Source organism: Mesoplodon mirus (genome assembly GCF_964341445.2).
Source record: "Mesoplodon mirus genome assembly, chromosome: 18".
Taxonomy (NCBI): Eukaryota; Metazoa; Chordata; class Mammalia; order Artiodactyla; family Ziphiidae; genus Mesoplodon; species Mesoplodon mirus.
In genome coordinates, this window is record NC_138994.1 from 60,550,204 (window position 1) to 60,574,785 (window position 24,582).

A 24,582-nucleotide genomic window follows, 5' to 3' on the forward strand; every position below is an offset into this window, starting at 1 on the left:
CAAAGTCCATAGTTTATGTTAGGGTTGCTTTTGGTGTTGTGCATTCTAGGGTTTGACAAATGTGTAATGACATGTATTTACCATTATAGTTTCACACAGAATAGTTTCACTGCTCTAAAAATCTTCTGTGCTCTGCCTATTTATCCCTTCCTCCCTTCTTACTCCTGGCAACCACTGGTCTTTTTATTGTCTCCATAGTTTTGCCTTTTCCAGAGTGTCACATAGTTGGAATCATATAGTATATAGCCCCCGTGCATGATTTTGAAACCTAGGTATCGGTCATTTATAAAGTATTGGTTAGCTGAGTTATGCAGATCATCCAAATATTGACACATTTCATTATACAATATAGCAAATCCTGTAGCTGCTCAAAAAGTCCACTGTATACACATGGTCGTAGTATTATTATGAAAATAATTTTGAGGGCTTCCCTGGTGGTGCAGTGGTTAAGAATCCTCCTGCCAATGCAGGGGACACGGGTTCGAGCCCTGGTCCGGGAAGATCCCACATGCCATGGAGCTACTAAGCCCGTGCGCCACAACTACTGAGCCTGCACTCTAGAGCCTGTGTGCCACAACTACTGAAGCCCTCGTGCCTAGAGCCCGGGCTCTGCAGCAAGAGAAGCCACCGCAGTGAGAAATCCGCACACCGGAACGAAGAGTAGCCCCTGCTCGAGCACAGCAACAAAGACCCAGCACAGCCAAAAATAAATAAATAAAATTTAAAAAAAGAAAAAGAAAATAATTTTGATCTTGCAGACCCTCTGAAATGGTCTGGGGGACTCCCAGCATCCCTGAACCATATTTTGAGAACCACTTTTCTAGTACTTGTGTGGTTTCATCATTTACATTTTAAGCAGTCCCTTTTTAAAATTTTTCTTTAATTAATTAATTAAATTTTGGGGGGGTCCGTGTTGGGTCTTTGTTGCTGGGCGTGGGCTTTCTCTACTTGCAGCAATCGCGGGCCACTCTTCGTTGCGGTGCACGGGCTTTTCATTGCAATGGCTTCTCATTGTGGAGCATGGGCTCTAGGCACGCAGGCTTCAGTAGTTGTGGCACGTGGGCTCATTAGTTGTGGCACGTGGGCTCTAGAGCACAGGCTCAGTAGTTGTGGTGCACGGGCTTAGTTGCTCCACGGCATGTGGGATCTTCCCAGACCAGGGATCGAACCCATGTCCCCTGCATTGGTAAGTGGATTCTTAACCACTGTGCCACCAGGGAAGTCCCATCATTTACACTTTAGTCTTATAGCTCTGGAATTTTAAAATTAAAGCTGAGTAGTAGGGATATGAGTTAATATTTTTTTCTCATTGGCCATTGGTAGCCACTTGAACAACCATTCCTTACTGATTAGAAGGCTTACCAGGCATAAAACCTTTCTTCAGTGGGAAGATGACCTTGAGTTTATCCTCTTCTAGCACTCTTTCTCTGGTTAAGATAAATATGGAATGTCAGCTCTGTTATAAGGCAACATTGCTTATTGTAGAATGACCCTTGAATGGAACTGCATCTGGATAGGAAAGATTTTGAATGGACCAGAAATTTCTCTTGGGAAGCAGAGACCTTAGCTGCCCTGTGTACATGCAGTTTGACTTGTGCAGAGACGAGGAAGTCATGGGCTGTTAAGATACTGATTCTTATGGCATACGAAGCTCACTTGTGGTGCCTAGAAATTGGCTCCTGGATTTCTGTAAGGATCACTGCTTAAGACAGCACGACTGAAGCTGCAGTGCTGGCATACTGTGTTTCCTGTCCTGTATGCTACAAAGTTAAATGGGCCTGGTTTCATGCTATAGTTTATTTGATCCTATGAGTGTGAAGGTCAGTATGTATCTGAGACCAATACTGGTAGTTATACAAAATGAGCTTTGCAATTATATATATTTGGGTCTTTTTCTGGGCTTTCTTTTTTTAATACTGTGTATTCGTGTACCAGTACCATACTTATTTTATTTTATTTATTTTTATTTTAATAAATTTATTTATTTATTTATTTTTGGCTGCGTTGGGTCTTCATTGCTGCTCGAACCTGTGTCCACTGCATTGGCAGGCGGATTCTTAACCACTCACCGCCAGGGAAGCTCATATTATTTTAAATTGAGGCTTTATTTTAATTTTTAATATTGGTAGGCCTGATTCCTCTCATTAGTCTTTAAAAAATATTTTTCTTGACTTTTTTATTTTTCACTATGAATATTAAAATTATTTTTATTTTAATAACTTCTTTTAGAGTTTATTGTTTTGTTCTGTTACTTAAAATAGCATCTGGATAGTTGGACAGATGCTGTTTGCCATTTGAAAGCAGGTGTCTTTTTGCACAAATAGAACTGTTTTATTTATTTATTTTTTAAAATAAATAAATAAATATTTATTTATTTATTGTTGGCTGTGTTGGGTCTTCGTTGCTGTGTGCGGGCTTTCTCTAGTTGCGGCGAGCGGGGGCTACGCTTTGTTGCCAAGCACTGGCTTCTCTTGTTTGGAGCACGGGCTCTGGGCACGCAGGCTTCAGTAGTTGTGGCACGTGGGCTCAGTAGTTGTGGCTTGCGGGCTCTAGAGCACAGGCTCAGTAGCTGTGGCACGTGGGCTTAGTTGCTCTGCGGCATGTGGGATCTTCCTGGACCAGGGCTTGAACCCATGTCCCCTGCATTGGCAGGCGGATTCTTAACCACTGTGCCACCAGGGAAGTCCGTGAACTGTTTCATTGTAAGTTATTTCCTCCTTTCCCTCCTCACCCTCGGCAACTGGCCAGTGCTCTGTTTTTCCAGCCTTCTGTTGCTGCTCAGTCAGCCCTTTGCATGACCCTTTGTGTATGCCATTAGTCATGCAGGACAACAGCAGGAAGGGCAATAAAAGCAGCATCTTTTGCAACATTTCTTTGGTTTTTTGATACTGGATTTAAAACTTTGTTTTAGCCAGTGCCCTTATTTTGTCGTTTGTTTCTCAGAAACACAGAGACCATAATAACTTTGAATATTAAGTATCTAGAGAGCTCCTAGGAGAGTTATGTTGGAAGCAATTTGCGTAGGTACTGTAATTACTTAAGTATTAAGCCTTGCTTTTTAGGGAGCTGGTTTAGGAAAGAACAATAGGGCAGAAGGTGTCAGGAAGGCAGAATGTTGGTGTCTCTTCTCCTGGAACTCTTATGTTTCACAGATTCTTGTGAACTGTAGATTTAATCTTTACTCTCCTGTTTGCTTTTTGAGGATCAGCATTGAAGAAAGCATAAAATAACAAAGTGATGGCCTTCGATACTCTTACTATGACCAAGAACAATGTTGCTTTCAGTATTACAAATTAAACTAATTCTCACAAGGGACAGTAAATGAACAATTCTCTTGGATTTCTCTTCTAGGTTAACGTTGACAAAGTTTTCTGCTCATTCTGTACTTGCTTCATTCCCCCCTGTTCTGTCCAGTATAGTAGCCACTAACCACGTATAACTGTTTGAATTTAAATATAAATTAATTAAATTAAAAATTCAGTTCCCCATTTGCACTAGTCACATTGACAGTGCTCAGCTGGCGGCCATGGCCAGTGCCTGCTGTATCAGACCGCCCGGTGAACATTTCCGTCACTGCAGGAAGTTTCATGAGACAGCTGCTCAAATCTCCTGGCCTGCCCTTGTCTCATGAGCTTGTTTTCTACTTAAGAAAGATGATTGAGGCTGTTCTCCTTCTGTCATATTCATGTTTTTCTGGGCTCAGAGGAAGATTTTTTTTTTCTCATTTATGAAGGTTTATGCCTTATTTTGGTTCTCTTAGAACTTGTATTCCATTTGTTATCTCTTCTCCCTAGTATCTTCATTCCTTTGAAGTTAGAGCAGAAATAGAAAAGCCATAGATGGAGGTTAACTTGGAGGCTGCTGCTGAGGTCTACAGCACTTCATACTGACATTGCTGTGGAGATGGTCACCATTATCTGTCGTGTCTTCAGCTTTCCATATCTTGAAGCCAGTCTAGTTTCAGTGTTCATGAAGTTTAGGGGAACAGAGTTATACTACTCACAGTCAACATAGTAAGCTATTAAGAGACTCATGTAGACATCAGGATGTCATAGTACTTATTAATAATGAGAACAGTAACTGACAAGAAGACCACACATTATTGTCAGCTGGCCTGCCGTAGATGAAATGAAATTTCCGATTATAATCAGAGGGTTTCACTGTGCACATGGGACCTTAGTGTGAAGACTTAATTCAGTTATCTTAATGTCATCTATCTTTGAGAGTTCAGAATCAACTTGTGTCTTATGCATGTATCTGTCAGGTGAACCTAATATCAGGCAGGCTAATATTGTTTCTAGGGAATGCTCTTTGCCACTCTTCCCCTCAACTTTTTAAAGCCTTCCAGGGGAACATTTTTCTTCTATTTATTTATTTTTTAAAATTCCAGGCAGATTATGATTAAATTGATTTAAGGGCCAGTTTCCCATTTCAGTCATTTAGGCATAGGTTGAGAGACCATCTCTGTTGAGTTTTATTACTTTTTGCTCCAATATTTGACCATATCTCAATGTTTTAGGCACCCTGGAGTGTACTAACTTCTTGTGTATTAATTACAGATTTCTGTTGCTCCAACACCAAATTTCTAGGCGGGTTTTCTTGTTGTGTAACTCCCAAATCTATATTTCTACAGCTGATCTGTTTCCAAAGTCTAGTCTCACTTCTAAATACAGAAATATCTAAATACATAGATACTCTGTTGAGGCATTTCTTATTAATTCCTCAGATCAAAAATATTAAAATTGAAGTTCTATTTTCAATACCCCTAAATCCTTCAAAAAGTATAGAACCTTTTCAATTTCTTTTATCATTATGTAATCCCTCTTCAATTTTAACCACTTCTTCCTCCCCTCAGTTTTTTTAGTTATCAAATTTTCTTGCTTTTTTAGAGTCATGTACCACAATGTTCATTGCAGCACTATTTACAATAGCCAGGACATGGAAGCAACCTAAGTGTCCATCAACAGATGAATGGACAAAGAAGATGTGGCACATTATACAATGGAATATTACTGAGCCATAAAAAGAAACGAAATTGAGTTATTTGTAGTGAGGTGGATGGACCTAGAGTCTGTTGTACAGAGTGGAGTAAGTCAGAAAGAGAAAAACAAATACCGTATGCTAACACATATATATGGAATCTAAAAAAAAAAAAAAAACAAAGGTTCTGAAGAACCTAGGGGCAGGACAGGAATAAAGACGCAGACATAGGACTTCCCTGATGGCTCAGTGGTTAAGAATCCGCCTGCCAATGCAGGGGACACGGGTTCCATCCCTGGTCTGGGAAGATCCCACATGCCGTGGTGCAGCTAAGCCCATGCGCCACAACTACTGAGGCTCTGCTCTAGAGCCCGTGAGCCACAACTACTGAGCCCACGTGCCACAACTACTGAAGCCCGCGTGCCTAGAGCCCATGGTCCGCAACAAGAGAAGCCACCGCAATGAGAAGCCCGCTCACCACAACGAAGGGTAGCCCCCTCTCACTGCAACTAGAGAAAGCCCGTGCACAGCAACAAAAACCCAACACAGCCAAAAATAAATAAATACATAAATAAATTTATTTATTTAAAAAAAAGGGAAAAGACACAGACGTAGCGAATGGACTTGAGGACACGGGGAAGGGGAAGGGTAAGCTGGGACGAAGTGAGAGAGTAGCATGGACATATATACACGACCAAATGTAAAACAGATAGCTAGTGGGAAGCAGCTGCATCGCAAGGGAGATCAGCTCAGTGCTTTGTGACCACCTAGAGGGGTGGGATAGGGAGGGTGGGAGGGAGATGCAAGAGGGAGAGGAAATGGGGGTATATGTATACATATAGCTGATTCACTTTGTTATACAGCAGAAACTAACACACCATTGTAAAGCAATTATACTCCAATAAAGATGTTTAAAAAAAATCCAAAAGAAACACAAAATGAATATCGTGGCAGAAATTACTAAGACTGCTGAATCCCACTGAAATGGATTTGAAAAGGGAAAAATGTATTACGTCCTATTGCAGTAGTCTATTTCTGTGTATTTCCATTTGTGTGTGTGTGTGTGTGTGTGTGCGCCTGTCATTAGATCTTAAAAAAAATTATCTTGCTTTTTTATATACATGATATCTACTCATTCCTATTCCCATTGCTTCCATTCCATTCTGTGTAGCCTACCTCAATAATCTCCAAATTCTCATCTTAATCTACCCTATTTTGTCTTTGCCTTCTGAACAGGAACTTTGGTTTATGCATCTTTGTATCTGAAACAGATAAGTCATTATTTTGCAATAATCTGATTTTATTAGCTATTTAACACGTTAAACTACTTTAGCTGTTATATTTTAATCATTTAGAGTATTTGTGTGACCTCTGTTTTTTAGCGTGATGAACAAGTCTGGAGTGAATCGTGTAGTTTGGAAACGACCTCGGCTCACTCACAATGGACCTGTGAGAAGGAGCACAGTCATTGACCAGATTCCATTTCTGGCAGTAGCCAGAGCACTTGGTAAGTAGGACTTATATTTGGTGAAATCATCTTGGATTTTCTATACTATATGGTGGTAAAATAAAAGAGAAGACTGAGAATTAAACCCTCATTTGGCATGTAATGAAGGTATAAATATGATATAGTAAATGATTGAAAACCTAATTGAGGGGAAGGTTAAAGTATGGAGTTCAGTGCCAGTTGCTCTTTGATCCTGAGTTATGTTCAGTGTTTTTCTAGTTCCCATTTATGTCTAGGGAAGTAAATATATGCCTAGGCTTGATGTTAGCCTTAAAACTATTTCTAAATGTCCTTGCCTACTTCAGCCCTTCATATTTCTCTTAAGAGCCTTCAAAGCTCTGTTTTTTTCATTAGCTAGCAAAGTAAATTGTACATGACAAAATAAACATACTTATTTTCTGTTCTACCTGGTTTTGAAAGGAAGGCTAGAGGATTATAGCTATAGAAATATCTTACCTTGGATGTACTAATTAAATTTTCTTCTAAAGAAAATTTCTTTTGGAAAACACCACTTTTTCCCATCTCTCCTTCTTCCTCTAACAGATACTTGAGAACTGACTTGGTGCCAGGCACTGCCTTAGGCTTTGGAGAGATAATACAGATATACTCTGCCCTCAGGGAGCAAGACTAACTAGTTGGGGAGATAGGCAATAAAGAAGGAAACTTGCCCTGAAAGTAATATAATATTGCAAGTCAATTATACTTCAGTTTTTTAAAAAGTAAGCTTGTAAATGAAATAATTACAGGTTAGGAAATATGAAAGTCCTGTGATAAAGATAATTTAGAAGGGAAAAACTATTTTAGATAGTGTGATGGAAATGCTCCTTTTAAGAAGTGTTACTTTAGCTGAGATTTGATGGCTGAGAAGGAGTTATTCTTGTGAAGAGCCTGTTGAAGAATATTCTAGGCATGGTTCCTGAATTGGGAAAGAGCGTGGCCTGTTGTAGGAATTATCAAAAGGCAGGAGTTAAAGAGGCAAACATGAGCCACAGATGTTTTCATTCTAGTCTAAGGGTACTGGGAAACATTGGAGGATATTAAGCTAAGGAGTAACATTTATCTGATTTGCATTTTTAAAAGATCATGCTACCTATCGTGTTACTATCTTTGTTCATCTTTGGTGATCATATACATATAGTCCCAATATTCATGGAGCCTATAATCTAATGGGGAGAATAGATAATAAACAAATGAGAAAATTATTTTAAAAAGCATTATAAAGGAATTAAACAGTATGATATGCCACTGATTGGTGGGAGGGATAGTGGGTAGCAGAGGAGGGCTACTTTGGAGAGGATGATTAAGGAACATTCTTTTATTTATTTATTTTTTAATAAATTTATTTATTTTTGACTCCGTTGGGTCTTGATTGCTGTGCGTGGGCTTTCTCTAGTTTCCGTGAGTGGGGGCTACTCTTCGTTGCGGTGCTCAGGCTTCTCATTGCGGTGGCTCTTCTTGTTGCGGAGCACGGGCTCTAGGCACGCGGGCTTCAGTAGTTGTGGCACTCAGGCTTAGTTGCTCTGCGGGATGCAGGATCTTCCCAGACCAGGGCTCGAACCTGTGTCCCGGCATTGGCAGGCGGATTCTTAACCACTGCGCCACCAGGGAAGCCCAAGGAACATTCTTTTAAAAAGTGATATTTTGAGTGAGTAAGACCTAAAAGGAGGAGAAGGGGCCAAGTCAAAGCAAAGCCATAGCACTTGCAAAGGCCATTAGGCAATTAGTGGACATTTGATTGGGGAGGGATGGTGGTGCGGGTTGTATAGCATATATTCTTTTTTCCTACTGAATAATGCCCTGACTTCCTTTTGGGAAACTGTATCTCCCCTACTATGTGCAGTTTTAGTTTAGACATTCCTATTCAGGGTCCTTTTATAAAACATAAAAGGTCAGGCATATGACCCCAGCTAGATCAGTTAGATTCCCTGTTCCATGATTTTGAGTTGTGAATCTAGAAAGGATAAACATTAAAAACCAAAAGCGTGGTTGGAGTGAATTCATCCTAGTGATAATGACCTCCTTTGGCAGTGCTCATTGATGTGGTTGGGTTTTCCTGCCTAGTTGTTGGAATTGCCCTGTCTCCTTGCCTGGTTCTCCAGCTTCTTGTCTACCGTGTGAGCTACTTGATTTTCTTCTGAGTTGCCTTTTTGGCCCAGGTTAACCTGAGCTGGAAATTGTTGTTTGTTAGCAATGAATCCTAATGCAGAAAGGAAAGGACTTGCTGTCTTTAAGGACCAAGAATGAAGCCAGTGTGAGAGAGAGGAGGTAGAGATATAAGATGAAGGCAGAGAGAGGACACTTGCCTGATGAAGAGGGTGGCGCAGGCTAAGGTAAGGAGTTTGGTGAAGACATTACTGGTGGTAGGCAAGAACTAAATCCTGCAAGGCTTTCTAGACCACGATAAGGAATTTTCTTTTAAATGCTTTTGGGAAGGGATTGAAGAGTAGGAGAGGAAGTAAACCATAGTGGTTAAGAGGTAGACTTTGGAGCCAGAATTCCTAGTTTCCAATCCCAGTGCTGTTACTTACTGTACAAACTTGGGCAAATTACTTAATATATTGTGGCACAGTTTTTTCAGCTGTAAAGTGGGGCCTGCTTCATACTGTCGTGAGTATTGGGTAACTTAGTGCCTGGCACATAGTAAGTGCTCTATAGATGTTACTTGTTGTTGTTGTTGTGTACTGAAGTAGGGCAGTGACATGATCCAGTATGTTTTTAAAGGATCATTTTAGCTGATCCAGTTTGTTTTTAAAAGATCATAATGGCTAACATTATAGGGTAATAAAATTGGAGGCCAGGGTCCCATTTAGGGACCTGTAGCAGTATTCTAAGCACTTTACATATTTTACAGATTTTTGTCTGAGTTTCCCAGGCCATTCATTCATAGTATACATGTGATATAATTGATCCTCCAATTGTTAGCAAGGAGAAAAAGGGGGCAAGGTGGATGACAGATAGTCAGCTGCTATTGACACTTCAGGTAGATGGTAAATTTCCAGTTAACTGTTGCCATTTGTAACATTAGTGAGCTTAGGAGGAAGGCATGGGAGGCAAGGAATTAATATTACTAAAGAAATAGAGGGGATTTTTGTGGGGAACTCAACACCGACTGAGGGCAAGGTCTTACTCCAGGTTCAAAAGTAAGGTGAACCTTCAGTGTAGAAAGTAGATGCCAATTTATTTTGTATATTTCAAGTGTGTGTGTGCCAAGCATTTCAAGTAAGCCTTGAAACCCTTAAGTGATTGTGGAGAGGAAGAGAAGGAACAGGTGATGGAGTGGCATAAAGAGCAGAAAAACCAACTGGTTTTCCGGTTTCAGACATTCCTACTTAATTCAGATATAGCTCTGGAGTAATTCAGACAAGAATTCAACCCGCTTGAATATCTTCAGTAATCTTTACGTAATGTTTCAAAGTAGAAACTCTTGTATTATTAGACAATTCTGTGAGTTAAAATCTGCTTCCATGAAGCTTTCAGACAGGGCAGTGTACTTCCTTTTCTTTTTGCATAATGACAGTCATTTACCTATTCAGAATTGGCTAGCATGTTTCTCTAGGCTAATTTCAGACCCTTCATTATTCTTGTCGTATTCCTCTAGATGTTTCCTTCAATAAACGTGATTTGGGAATTGAGGACACTGCAAGATGTGGTCTGACCAGTTTGAAGTACAATGGAAATATTTAGTTCCTGCTACCTGAACATTGTACTTCTAATAATGGAGTCCTAGAATCCTGTCATTAGCTTTTTGTAATCTTAACACATTAGTTGGCTTATTAAGCTCAGATCTCTAGATGTTTCTCTTATGAACTGCTACCAGGTCAAGTTTCTCTTTTATGTACTCTGTTGGTTTTTATTGGGATGGTGTAAGGGTGGGGAAATGGAGACTGAATAATAGCATTAGATGAGTTGTTGGTGAAATGTATTTATCAATACAAAAGGTATTGATTAATAGACTGGTGTGTATTTAGAGAGAGAGATCTTGATTGATGTGATGCTGATTTTTTTCTTAGCTTAGTTTCAACATTTGTTAACTACCTAGAGAAAGAAATAATGTGCGTGGTCCTCAATTTTGTATATTATACAAATATTCAAAAATACTTAGGCAGCAAGATATTAGCATTGTTTAACTACTTTTAGTTGCCAGAGAGAAAAAATAGTAATTAGAGAGTAGAGAAATCAGACAACACTTTGACTGGGTGATGACAGTTACCATCACTAATGAGGAATAGTTGGACATTGTATGCCTCCAGATGTGTGGTACACATATCCCCTATGTAGTACCCTGGTCATAAATGCATAGCCTCAATCTAGATAAAGGAGGTTAAAGAAATGTTACAAGTAAAGAAAAAAGGAAAAAGAAAAGAAAAGAAATGTTACAAGTATATGCTATTCCTGATCCTAGGCTGGATCCTATAAAGGATATTATTAGGCCATCTGATAATTCAGAATATGGATGGTAGATGGTATATTAGGTAAATATTATATTAATATAAATTTATGAAGCTGATAACTGCAGTGTCCTTATTCTTCGAAAATACACTTTGAAGTATTTAGGGATAAAGGACCATTATTTAAAATATTTTTTATATGTACACGCAGAATCTTTATATATATGTAGATTGAAAACAAGTGAATGGGGCAAAATGTCAACAATAGATGAATCTGAGTAAAGATGGGTATTCTTTGTCATAGTTTTATTTTTATAGCTTTATACATTTGAAATGATCTCCAGATGAAATGTTTTTAAAAATAGGCTGGCAGGGACTTCCCTGGTGGCGCAGTGGTTAAGAATTCGCCTGCCAATGCAGGGGACAGGGGTTCGAGCCCTGGTCCGGGAAGATCCCACATGCCGTGGAGCAACTAAGCCCATGCGCCACAACTACTGAGCCTGCGCTCTAGAGCCCACGAGCCACAACTACTGAAGCCCGTTGGCCTAGAGCCCGTGCTCCACAACAAGAGAAGCCACCACAATGAGAAGCCCGTGCACTGCAACGAAGAGTAGTCCCCTCTCTCTGCAATTAGAGAAAGCCCACAAGAAGCAATGAAGACCCAACACAGCCAAAAATAAAACAAACAAATAAATAAATGGGATGGTCAGAGGAGGTCTGAAAAGATGACATTTGAGTGAAGAGATGAGGCATCAAGGCCTGTGGGTGTCTGGGGCAAGATATTAGGCAGAAGGAACAACAAATACAAAGTGTCCTTTTTATGATTTTTTGTTTTTTAACTGAGCAGCTTGAAAGGTGGAGTTGCCATTAACTGATGTAGCAAAGACCAGAGTATATGTAGCAGGGGGAGGTCAGTTCAGTTTTGGACAACTTACCTTCAAGGTGCTAATCAGACATTAAAGTGGTGATATCCATTGCGCTTCTGGTTAAGAAAGTTGACTAGGTGAGGGCCAGGCTAGAGATATCAGTCTGTGGCTGAATCAAGGGATTGAGTGTAGGTAAAAAAGGGGGGAAAAAAGAAAAGAAAAAGGGAAGAAGGGTCCAGTGACTGAGCCCTGAGATACTGTCACTGTTAAGAGGTGGGGGCATGAATGGAAGAACAGGTAAAACAAGACCGAGAAAGAGCCACAGGTAAAATACAAGAAAGTTGAGGAGAGTGTCCTGAAAGCTAAGAGAAGAAAGTGTTTCAAGAAGGTATTTCGTTATATGTCAGTTATACCTCAGTTAAAAAAAATATTTCAAATACTGTTGATAGTTCAGGTAAAGGAAAGACTGAGAAGTGACCTTTGGGTTTAACAATGTGAAAGTCATTGGTGACCTTGACAAAGTAGCTTTTGGTGGATATTGAGACCACAATCATGACTGGAGTTGGTTCAAGAAAGAGTGAGAAGGGGAAATTTTGATATAGCAAGTTTTAGAAACTCTTCCTAGGTTGGGAAGGAAGAGATGGGGCTTTAGCTGGAGTAGAAAGAATAGCGTCAAGAGAGGGTTTGCTACTGTTATTTTAAAAAGGGAAGAAATAATAACAGTTGATGGGAAAGATCATCTAGACCAGGAAAAACTCCATGTAGGAGATAAAATACAATTGCTATAGTAATTTCCTGTGACAATTACATTATTTTAACATAATTTTATAAACAAATGTGTGGAAATAAATATTTTCATATAAAAAGATGTGGGAGAGATGGTATTGTTTTAGTAATGGAAAAAATTGCTGCTTTTTCTCTTGATTTTATTTTTCTATCACATATTTTCTCAAATTTTCTCAAATATCTTTTTAATTTTTTTAAACTTTATTGAGATATAACTGACATACAGCACTGTATATAAGTTTAAGGCGTACAGCATTTGAAAGAGAATATCCTTTAGATTTGAACATTTAAGCTGAAAGAAATGCTTTGTCATATTACTTTTCCTGTCTTTATTTTGGCACTTGGGGGAAAAAAAGTAACTATTTAAGTTCTAGCTTTCTTTTTAAGTTTAACTTGTTGCATGGTAATTCTTATTGGCTCATAATAAATTAAATTATAGAATTTAGCACCACTCTTATGGTTTATAGTCATTTTTCTTCCTGTTTTTTGGGAAAGAGAAGTTTGCTTATCAAAATTTGTACTGATGATGATCAAAATTACCTGAGTGCAAATGTAGCAAAGGTGCCTCCTAGTGGCTGTCCGGTGGAATTGCATATGAGTCTTACAATTCATTTATTCATTGAACAGATATTTGAGTGCAGTATGTGCCAAGCACAATGTCTTTGCCCTCATGGAAGCTTACAGTTTAGAGAGGGGAGAGGCATTCATCAAATGATCACAAAAAGAACTGAAACATTACAACTCTTAACTATTTGTATATCTGTTAATGGGAAATTAAAATGGGAGTATTTTACCTAACTGGAGGGGCCAGAGAAGTGATGTTTGCGCTGAGGTCTTAAGAATTACTAAAGGTTAAGAGAGGAAGAAAATGTGTTCTAGGCATAGGAACTGCATTTGTGAACAGCTCTGTGATAGGAGGAGGCGTGGTGAATATAAGGGACTCTGATGAAGGGTAGGTGGGACAAAGATATGGGAACAAGAGGCATAGATAAAGTCAGAAAATACTGTATTTTTATAGGCTGTGGTTAAGAGTTATGCAAGAGTAAACTATTGCAGAGTTGGGGTGGGAAACATAACTAGGTAGGGGTGTGTGTGTGTTTTAATTATGGCAAAATAATATGACAAAATTTACCATCTTAACCATTTTAAGTATACAGTTCAGTGGTATTAAGTACATTTACATTGTTGTGCAACCATCACCACCGTCAATCTTAAATTTGTGTTTTAAAGAGATGATTTTGGTTGCAGTTTTGAGAATGGATTAGGTGAGGCAAAAGTTGCTGGGAAGCTCTCCACCGGAAGCCACTCACAGAGCTGGAGGGGGTGGGGCGGGGAAAATGTTGAAATTCCCTAGGGATCAGGACCACTAGGTGTCCTGCACATCGCTGGCTGCAGTATATGCCCCAGTAGCAAGCAGAGAACATACCGAAACCAGAAGAAAGGGCTCTTTCTCACCTGGTATCACTCCAGAGCCCCTACTGAAAACAAAAGGGAAATGGCCATTGAGCAGGCAACCAACCTCTGCTACAATGTTCAAGGCCCCTCCCTTTAATATATAGAGGAATGACATTCCTGTGATCCTATAATGGTGTACAAACATTAGGCCAAAAATAAAATACTTAGGTCAATTCTGATTCTTACTCATTTGATCTCAGGTAAAGCCATGTAGATTACCGGAACTGGCTCTATCTTCTGTTCCTAAATCTAGCTATGAATACAGATCATATGGTGAGTTTGTTAAAAATTCAAATTCTAGGGACTTTTACCAGCAAATATAAAGCAACTTGAGCATCAAAACGATAACAGGAATAAGTTATAGCATAATGGGGAAAAAAAGAATCCCTAAGCCCATACTGATACAAAAAGATTATAAAGAGGTAGAGAGAGCAATGGAAAGTTCTTCTTTAGAAAAGACAACTAATAAATATAGTTAGTGTTCTGATTCTATCATCAGTTTACAGCCGTCACAGTAACACTTGATTCGTGCAAGAATCATTAATGAACGCTAAAATGTGGCATATTTGGGTGAGGAATAGGATGTTTCAGACAATCTCAAACTATCACCGTACAGATTACTTAGGGCATCTTTACAGTGCTGGTAGGCAGCACTTTAACTGAATGATCAGGCTTGGCATTGCCAATAATAGGACAGACTGACATTTTGTGCCTCCTAATGTGACACACTAAGAAGGCTATGACTTCAGCAATGTAGTATTCTGGCCAAAAAAAAAGTTTAACCTGAACACAAACCCTTATATCTAGCCTGCGGACATGAGGAAGCAGTCAGACAAATCCAAATTGAGGGTCACTCTGCAAAACAACTGGCCTGGACTCTTTTGACAATTGTCTGTCAGTGTCATGAATGACAAAAACAAATCACAAAACCTAGAGAATTGTTCTGGGTTAAAAACAACTAAAAAATAGGACAACTAAATGTAATGAATGATCCTTGAGTGGATCCTGTATATTAAAAAAGCATTATTTTGGGAATTCCCTGGTGATCCAGGGGTTAGGACTTGGCACTTTCACTGAGGGGGCCTGGGTTCGATCCCTGTTGGGGGAATTAAGATCCTGAAAGCCACATGGTGCGGCCAAAAAAAAAAAAGGCATTATTGGGATAACTGGGGAAATTTGAACATAGATTTTATATTACACAATACTGGATCAACATGAAATTTTCTGACTGTGGCTACATAGGAGAATATCCTTATGCTCAGGAGATTAAATAGGAGATACACCATGTTATTGGGTTGGGAGATATAATACTGTTAAGATGGCATTTCTCTCTGAAGTGATCTATAGGTTCAATGCAATCGCATTCAAAACCCAGAGCTTTCCCGGTCCAGTGGGTAAGACTCCACGCTCCCAAAGAGGGGGCTGAGGTTTGATCCGTGGTCTGGGAACTAGATGCTGCATGCATGTTGCAACTAAGCATTTGCATGCTGCAACTAAGAGTCCACGTGCTGCAACTAAGAAGTCCGCATGCCACAACTGAAGATCCCTCATGTTGCAACTAAGACCCAGTGCAGCCTAAATAAATAAGGTAATAATATTATTATTATTTTTAAATATATATATATATTTATTTTTGGCTGCATCAGGTCTTAGTCATGGGATTTTTGTTGCAGCATGTGGGATCTTTTGTTGCGGCGCACAGGCTCCTTGTTGTGGCACACGGGCTTCTCTCTAGTTGTGGCTCACGGGCTCAGTAGTTGCGGTGCATGGGCTTAGTTGCCCCATAGCATGTGGGATGTTAGTCCCCTGACCAGGGATCAAACCCGTGTCCCCTGAATTGGAAGGCGATTCTTAACACTGGAACACCAGGGAAGTTCCAGTAAATATTATGAAAAAAACCAAACCAAAACAAAACAAAAATAGAGTTTGGGAATTCCCTGGCGGTCCAGGGGTTAGGACTCCATGCTTCCACTGCAGGGGGCACAGGTTCAGTCCCTGGTCAGGGAATTAAGATCCCCATGCCACGTGGCCCAGCCAAAAACTAAAAATAAACAAATAAACTAATTACTTAAAAAAACAGTTTCAGAAATTTAAGTTAGGAGAAATGCGTCTTTCTTCTGGAAATGTATTGAGGTTTAGTGAGAAAGATGAGATTGGCAACATATTGGGGGCTAGTGATTTGGGAGTTGCAAGCTTGAGAGGACAATTTTGTGGAAGGAGTATATATGTATACTGGGTATATATCCATAGACATTTCTAGAAGGATACATAAGGACAATAGTTGTCCCCTAAGTGGAGAATCAGAAAGGACATGAATGGGAAAGGAGATTTTTGTATCTTTTGGTTTTCGTGCCATGTGAAATAAACAAGTAACTTATTTTTTTTATAACGATATTAATGTTAGTTTATATATGAGAAATTGTGACCCTTTGAGGTCATATAGTTTGCATTAGATTGAAAATTGGAATTTCTTTTTTTAACCTAGATTTTAAGTTTAGACATATTAGGGATTCTGCCTTATATAAATTTATGTTTTTACTTGGAGTGACAATATTAATTTCAAATATTGGGGGGGAAATTGCTTTTGAAAGCTTTTAGCATCACATATGAGCCCTGTAATTGCTATCTTAAAATTTATCTTAACTGTTTCCATCCATGTTCATTTTTATAGTTTCATCAACCAGGGAGTTTTGTTTTACTGGTATAAAGAAATAAATGTGTCTTTGTGAGGTGACCTGGATTATAATTAGCTTTTAGTGGTCATATGTGGTCTCTTTTGTTACTCTGAAGGATGAAGTGCCCCTTTCAAGAGGCTGGTTTAGCAGTGAATTTTGCTATTTCAGAGTGGAGTAATTGATTTGAATTATTCTTTCCTTGGACTCTGAGCATATTTGAATTGGTCAGTATTTCTGATGAGAGGTATGGTGACCTTTAAATAAGGAAAGGAGAGGACAAAGAGCTTCCTCTTGTTTAGCAAAAGTCAGACCTGCTTAACAGCGGCAAAAACAATTTATCCTCTTGTCTGAAAACCTTTTGCTGTTAATTAGGTCTTTCCCCAAAGTTTTTCACAACAAACAAAAGAGGCAGAAATTAATGTTTTCTCCTTCTTGTCTCCTCCTTCCTGTTTTTGGGAGCAAAAGAGTTTATATTGTCCTACTTATTTATCTTATGTATCACAAAAGAGTAGATGGTTTCTATAAATTTTTTTTTCTATTTCAGTTTTATTGATCTTTTAGATGACCTGAGTCGACTAAAGCTTCTTTTATGTTGAACATTTTGAGGTGTACATCTGATGCGTCTAAAAAGCAGAAGTGTTAGGCATTGTTTTATGTGGAGCTAATTAAGAAGGAAGATAATCATTTAAGAATCTTCTTTTACTGGTTCACTGAAAGGGTAAACTATTGATCTCCAAAGGCTAGTCATTGATCTCCAAAGGCTACATAGGTTAAAAGCATAAAAATGCCCATTTTTATCTCTGGAATTTTCTTCCAAGTGACTGGCACCCATCCTTTCAGTTTTGATGTAGGTATTTTCTTGACCTAGGGGGTTAACAGGAGGTTTTTAGTTAGCCACTAGGACTCTTATTTGTAGAGCAAGGTCTCCACATTTTATCTTTTTTTACAGTTATCTTAGTTAACCTTGGCCCTTCGCTCTTCCCCATACATTTTTTTTCTACTTTTAAATATATTTAAAAAAATTTTTATTGGCGTATAGTGGATTTACAATGTTGTGTTAGTTTCTGCTGTACAGCGAAGTGAATCAGTTATACATATATCCACTCTTTTTTAGATTCTTTTCTCACGTAGGTCATTACAGAGTATTGAGTAGAGTTCCCTGTGCTATAGAGTAGGTCCTTCCTATACGTTTTAGAATCAGCTTGTCAAATTCTACAAAAGTCCTTTTGGGATTTTGGATGGAATTACATATTATAGGTTATTTTTGGAAGAATTAACATCTTCATAATGTTAACTCTTCCTATCTTTGATTATAGTTTATTTCCCCATTTATTTAGATAGTCTTTGGAATCTAATTGTATAATCTTGTCCATAAAAGATTTGCACACCTTTTGTTAAATTTCACAGTATCTGATATTTGTTTCACTGTTATAAGTGGAATTGTTTAAAATTTTACATTTTCTATTTCTTGCTATTATATAGAGATACAGCTGACTTTTATATATTGGGTTTGTATTTAACAACCTTGCTAAGTATTCCTGTTCTGATAATTTATCTAATTTCTTTTTGGTTTCCCATGTAGAAATAAAATTATCTTCAAGTAATGATAGTTTTATTTTCTCCTTTCCAATTCACATATGTCTTTTTTTTTTTTTTTGCGGTACGCGGGCCTCTCACTGTTGTGGCCTCTCCCCGTTGCGGAGCACAGGCTCCGGACGCGCAGGCTCAGCGGCCATGGCTCACGGACCCAGCCGCTCCGCGGCATATGGGATCCTCCCGGACCGGGGCACGAACCCGTGTCCCCTGCATCAGCAGGCGGACTCTCAAGCACTGCGCCACCAGGGAAGCCCTGTCATTTATTTTTATTATCTTACTGTATTGAGAAGGATCCCTCGTATAGAATTAGAAGAGAAGTGGTGATAGAAGGCATACTTTTATCAGGTTCATAAGGGAGTTACCTTTTCAAATTTCTAGTTTGCTAAGAAGTCTTTTTTTTTAATCATAAATGGATTTTGAATGTTATCAAATGCTTTTCTGCATCTGTTGAGATGAACATGTAGATTTTCTTCTTTAATCTGTTGATGTGATACTACTAGCTTGCAAATAATACTTCTTGCTTTTTCTGCCTCCTGCTCCCCAGGTGATTTGTGGAGCTATGATTTCTTCAGTGGTGAGTTTGTGGTGTCACCTGAACCAGACACAAGTGTCCACACTCTTGATCCCCAGAAGCACAAGTATATTATCTTGGGGAGTGATGGCCTTTGGAATATGATTCCAGCTCAAGATGCCATCTCAATGTGCCAGGACCAAGAGGAGAAAAAATACTTGATGGTGAGAAGTAACTCAATTTGGTATTTTTTTTAAAGGATTTTATTAGTTTCTGCTTTATAACAAAGTGGATCAGTTATACATATACATCTGTTCCCATATCCCTTCCCTCTTGCGTCTCCCTCCCTCCCATCCTCCCTCAATTCGGTATTATTATCTACATATTGTTCTGGTACTTTTGTCAGGGGTCTTGAATATGAACTAAGGATGTTCACCTTGAGTAGATTTTTGCATTTGCCCTGGCTATAGAAGAAAGTAAAATACAGATTTCTGCAGCTTATTAGGGGAACAAGACAGGAAATAGATGAATGAAACTAGATAACAAAACATACAACCACTGACTTCATTATGAGCAGCCCTTGACTTCCTGGCCTATGGAACCCTCACCGATCCTTCTTTTTATAAATTGAGATATAATTCACATTCCATAAAATTTACCTTTTTAAAGTATTCAGGTCAGTGGTTCTTAGGATATTCTCAAAGTTATGTAACTCTCACCACTAATTCCAGAACATTTCATCACTGCCCCCAACAAGCCCCATAACCATTAGCAATCATTCACTATCACCCTGTTCCCTGGCAACCACTAATTTTTTTTCTCTCTGTGTATTTGCCTGTTTTGCATACTTCATATAAATGAGATCATACAATAATGTGGCCTTTTGTGTCTGACTTCTTTCACTTAAGCATAATGTTTTCAAGGTTCATTCATGTTGCTTGTATCAGTACTTTATTCCTTTTTATGGCTGAATAATTTTCCATTGATGGATATATAACATTTTATTTATCCATCCATTCATCAGTCAATGGGTACTTTAGTTGTTTCCACTTTTTGGCTATTTTGAATGACGCTGCTGTTAACATTCATGTACAAGTTTTTGTGTGGACATGTTTTCAGATCTCTCAGGTATCTACCTAGGAGTGGAATTCCTGGGTCATGTGGTAACTCTATGTCACCTATATTGTTTTAGTCAATTGCAAACCTAGAAACAACCATCAATGAGAAAATTCTTTTCTTTCCTTCCTGGCTTGCTTAAAAATTGATCTTCATTCTGAGCAATGACAAAGTAAGGAGATTTGGGAAAGTGCAGTGTTATTGAAGGCAAGGAAAGAGAGTGTTTTGGAGTAGTAGCCAGCAATGTCAAGTTCTACAGAGAAGCAGAGGCAGATGGATGAAAACAGGGTATTGGGTTTTACATTTAGTACCTTTTATTACTAGTGACCTTCAAGGATGAAGAGTTTCGGTTGAAGTGATGAGGGCATTAGCTAGCAGATTGGAGTGATGATGAAACAGTACTTTGTGAGCCTAGGAAATAGATGTAGTGAGTGTTCAGGAAGACAAGGGAATGTGCCATTGTTAGCTTGAAAAGATAGTGAGGGTCTTGAAAGCAGTTTTATAGTCTTACAAGAAAGATCGACAGAACAAGAGAAATAAGGGATGTTGATGGAATGAAGGTCCAGAGCTCATTGAAGTAACTGGAATCAGTGGCTCCTTGGAAAAGATTCTGTTTTTCTAAGATGGGAGGAATGGTAAAGCTATACTTTGGGGTGATAAGGAGGCAACATGAAAGAACTTGTATTAAATTGCCTCCATTCATTCCCTCAACTAACATGTTAGGCAGTAGGTACAAAGGAAGCAAAGGTAAATAGAATATGGTCCTTGCTTAGCATTTACCATATTATTACAAAATGGAGATATAGATAGCTATCAGTACTATTTGATTGTGAGTTGTTTAAAGATAAGAGTCATGTATCTATTCAATTTTACAAACTTGGGGCTAGCATGATGCATTTGGTCAGTCATGTCAGATGTAAAAGAAAGATTAAATAAAATAAAGACTTTTTTGTCTATTGGATTTTTTGTTTGTTTGTTTGCTACGCCGGCTTGCGGGATCTTAGCTCCCCTACCAGGGATCGAACCTGGGCCCTCGGCAGTGAAAGCGCGGAGTCCTAACTACTGGACCGCCAGAGAATTCCCATGTCTATTGGATTTAGAATTCTTTAATGATGAGAGAGGAAGAGAGAAACATTTCAGTGTCATGATGAGGCCAAAAGCCAGTTTTATTGGGTTGGGAGAACCTAAGTGTCATAAACACCTAAGTGTTTTTAGAATGAGTATTGAAGCATTCATCTAACAATATTTAGAACAAGTGTTGAGAACTGAGAGGGAGAAGATAGGAAACTTGTGAGGACTGCATAAGGAGGTTTCATGGATGAGAGTTGTATTTGAGCAGGTCTTAAAGGTGGAGTTGAGGGCCTCCCTGGTGGCGCAGTGGTTGAGAGTCCACCTGCCGATGCAGGGGACACGGGTTCCTGCCCCGGTTCAGGAAGATCCCACATGCCGCGGAGCGGCTGGGCCCGTGAGCCATGGCCGCTGCGCCTGCGCGTCCAGAGCCTGTGCTCTGCAATGGGAGAGGCCACAACAGTGAGAGGCCCGCATACCACAAAAAAAAAAAAAAAAAAAAGGTGGAGTTGAATTTACCAGGTAAAGAGATGAAGGGAGGAGAGTGAAGCTTTCCAGGCAAAGGAATAGAATGTGTAAAGTCAGAGAGAAGAGACAAGTACAGCACATTCAGATTTCTCAAGTAACTTGATGTGATTCGAAGACAGGAGGCAAAAAGGTTTTGAATGGTCTGTTATGAAGTTAAGTCTTAATAGTCAGGTAGTGGAGAGTATTGAAAAGCTGCATTTTAGATATGCATTTTAGAAAGCATACTTATGGCAGGGTGGAATAGAGGGCAGATGATAATGGATGTGAGAGTTCTATTTATTAGGAGGTGTAGGAAAAACATCTTGCCCCTTACTAAATTAAACTGATGCAGAGTTGGCAATGAAAGAGAATGGGTGTCAGCAGTGAGCGATTAGTGAAGAATCCCTGAGAGAAGGTGAATTTTGATGAATGGAATCATATTTATAAGGTCTGTCTCTGCCTCTCTTCACATGTTGATTCCTATTGACAGTATCTGATTTGATTTTAGTTTTATTAATTAATTAATTAATGGCTCCCTTGGGTCTTTGTTGCTGTGCGTGGGCTTTCTCTAGTTGCAGTGAGCGGGGGTTACTCTTCATTGTGGTGCGTGGGCTTCTCATTGCGATGGCTTCTCTTGTTGCAGAGCACGGGCTCTAGGCATGAGGGTTTCAGTAGTTGTGGCATGTGGGCTCAGTAGTTGTGTCTCGTGGGCTCTAGAGCTCAGGCTCAGTAGTTGTGGTGCATGGGCTTAGTTGCTCCACGGCATGTGGGATCTTCCCGGACCAGGGCTCAAACCCGTGTCCCCTGCATTGGCAGGCAGATTCTTAACCACTGCACCACCAGGGAAGTCCTGATTTTAATTTTATTTATTTATTTATTCATTTATTTATTCATTTATTCATTTATTTATGGCTGTGTTGGGTCTTCATTTCTGTGCAAGGGCTTTCTCCAGTTGCAGCAAGCGGGGGCCACTCTTCATCGCAGTGCGTGGGCCCCTCACTATCGTGGCCTCTCTTGTTGCGGAGCGCAGGCTCCAGACGCGCAGGCTCAGTAGTTGTGGCTCACGGGCCTAGTTGCTCCGCGGCATGTGGGATCTTCCCAGACCAGGGCTCGAACCTGTGTCCCCTGCATTGGCAGGCAGATTCTCAACCACTGTGCCACCAGGGAAGCCCCCTGATTTTAATTTTTTTTTTAATATTTATTGGCTGCACCCGGTCTTAGTTGTGGCACTCAGGATCTTTAGTTGTGGCTTGTGGGATCTAGTTCCCTGACCAGGGATAGAACCCCGGCCCCCTGCATTGGGAGTGCAGAGTCTTAACCACTGGACCACCAGGGAAGTCCCTGACTTGATTTTTATTAATGGATCTATTAGGCTTCCTCTTTGGAAGCTGCTGTTATGTTCCAAATGAAAATTTTTGCAAGCTTGAGCTAAAGCAGCAATGGATTAAGAAAAAAAAAGCATGCACATACAAGCAAAAAAGAAATATGGGACTCCCCTGGTGGTGCAATGGTTAAGAGTCTGTCTATCAATACAGGGGACACGGGTTAGAGCCCTGGTCCCGGAAGATCCCACATGCCGTGGAGCAGCTAAGCCCGTGCACCACAACTACTGAGCCTGAGCTCTAGAGCCTGCGAGCCACAATTACTGAGCCCATGTGCCACAACTACTGAAGCCCACGCACCTATAACCGGTGCTCCACAACAAAAGAAGCCACCACAACAAAGAGTAGCCCCCGCTCGCTGCAACTAGAGAAAGCCCGCACGCAGCAATGAAGACCCAACACAGCCATAAATAAGTAAGTAAGTAAGTAAGTAAATAGAAGTGTAGACGTTAAAAAAAATACATAAGTGGTAGAACTGACAGAACTTGGGTTTTAAGGAGGGAGAATATTATGACACCCAGATTTCTTAGTGGTGGCTGGAAGCTGTTATCAAGAAGAAACACATTATTTTGGGGGGAGGGAGGGATAATTCATATAGGCGTGTTGAATAGGACGTGCCTTTGGTTCATCTAGATAGATATGTTCAGTAGGCAGTGACTGAAAGGCAATGCCTGGAAATGCTAGTTTCAGTGTTAATGGGAGTTAAAGCTGTGACGGTTTACGACATCACCTAGTGGGACAGCAAGGTGGAAGAAAAGGACACAGTATTAAGGGGCCCAAATCCACAGAATGGGCTGAGGGAAAATGCAAGGAAGGTAGTAGAAATGGCTTACATAGAGTTCTGTTTTATGGAGCTTTGCTGGGAGGGAAACAGGCACACTGGAAAAGGGAAAGGAGTCCTTCAGTGAGTTCTCAGTGAGCTAGAAGTTTGAGAGTGGTGCAACACGTCGTACACTGGGGAATGTAATAGATTCATGAATTACAGATTAATGCTGCCTTTCATCAATTGTGAAGTGCATATTTTTTCATATTAGAAAGGGGGGAACAAAGCAATGTTTAAAAACATCTTTACAAAGTGGTACTTTTCTTGCGAATGCAAGGATGGCTTAATATTAAGATTTTAAAGGAGCTGAGAAGAGTTTTTTGCAGTTTGCCATCATTAATGTGTTGGAATACTGTAATATGACCAAGATCAGACAATCCCAAATAAAAATGATTCCCTGTTTCCCAAGGAAAGAATGAAAAAAGCCCAGTTCTTTATCCGGTTTCAATATATAAACTTGAGGCATATAGCTGACAGTTAAATGACATATACATGATATATTTTTTAATAAAGTGCTTATAGTACATTATATATTATTACATAGTATACATTATAGTACATCAGTATTTTGTACTTATAATACATTAATACATGCATTTTTAAAATTAGGGTATAGTTGCTTTACAATGTTGTGTTAGTTTTTGCTGTACAATGAAGTGAGTCAGCTATATGTATACATATATCCCCTCCCTCTTGGACCTCCCTCCCACCCTCCAATCCTGTCCATCTAGGTCACTACAGAGCACCGAGCTGAGCTCCCTGTGACATTAATATATTTTATTACATTACATAAAGTAACATATTAATTAAAACTTTTTTCCCCTTATAGTTCATGACACATTTCTTTTTCAAACATTTCCACTCATTTTCATTATTCAGTTATTTCTAGAGGTATTTTTTAAGATAAGTAGTTCTTTTCTGG

The 24,582-nt window shown here is 39.4% G+C and overlaps 1 protein-coding gene across 1 annotated transcript in view; it reads left to right on the forward strand.

The window, feature by feature from the left end:
- PPM1D (protein phosphatase, Mg2+/Mn2+ dependent 1D) overlaps nt 1-24,582 on the forward strand; it is a 48,348-nt gene that overhangs the window by 16,805 nt on the left and 6,961 nt on the right. Inside the window, exons 3-4 of the mRNA XM_082603199.1 lie at nt 6,363-6,487; nt 18,798-18,988. Of these exons, the coding sequence (XP_082459325.1) occupies nt 6,363-6,487; nt 18,798-18,988 (316 nt within the window). The remainder of the gene's footprint in view (nt 1-6,362; nt 6,488-18,797; nt 18,989-24,582) is intronic.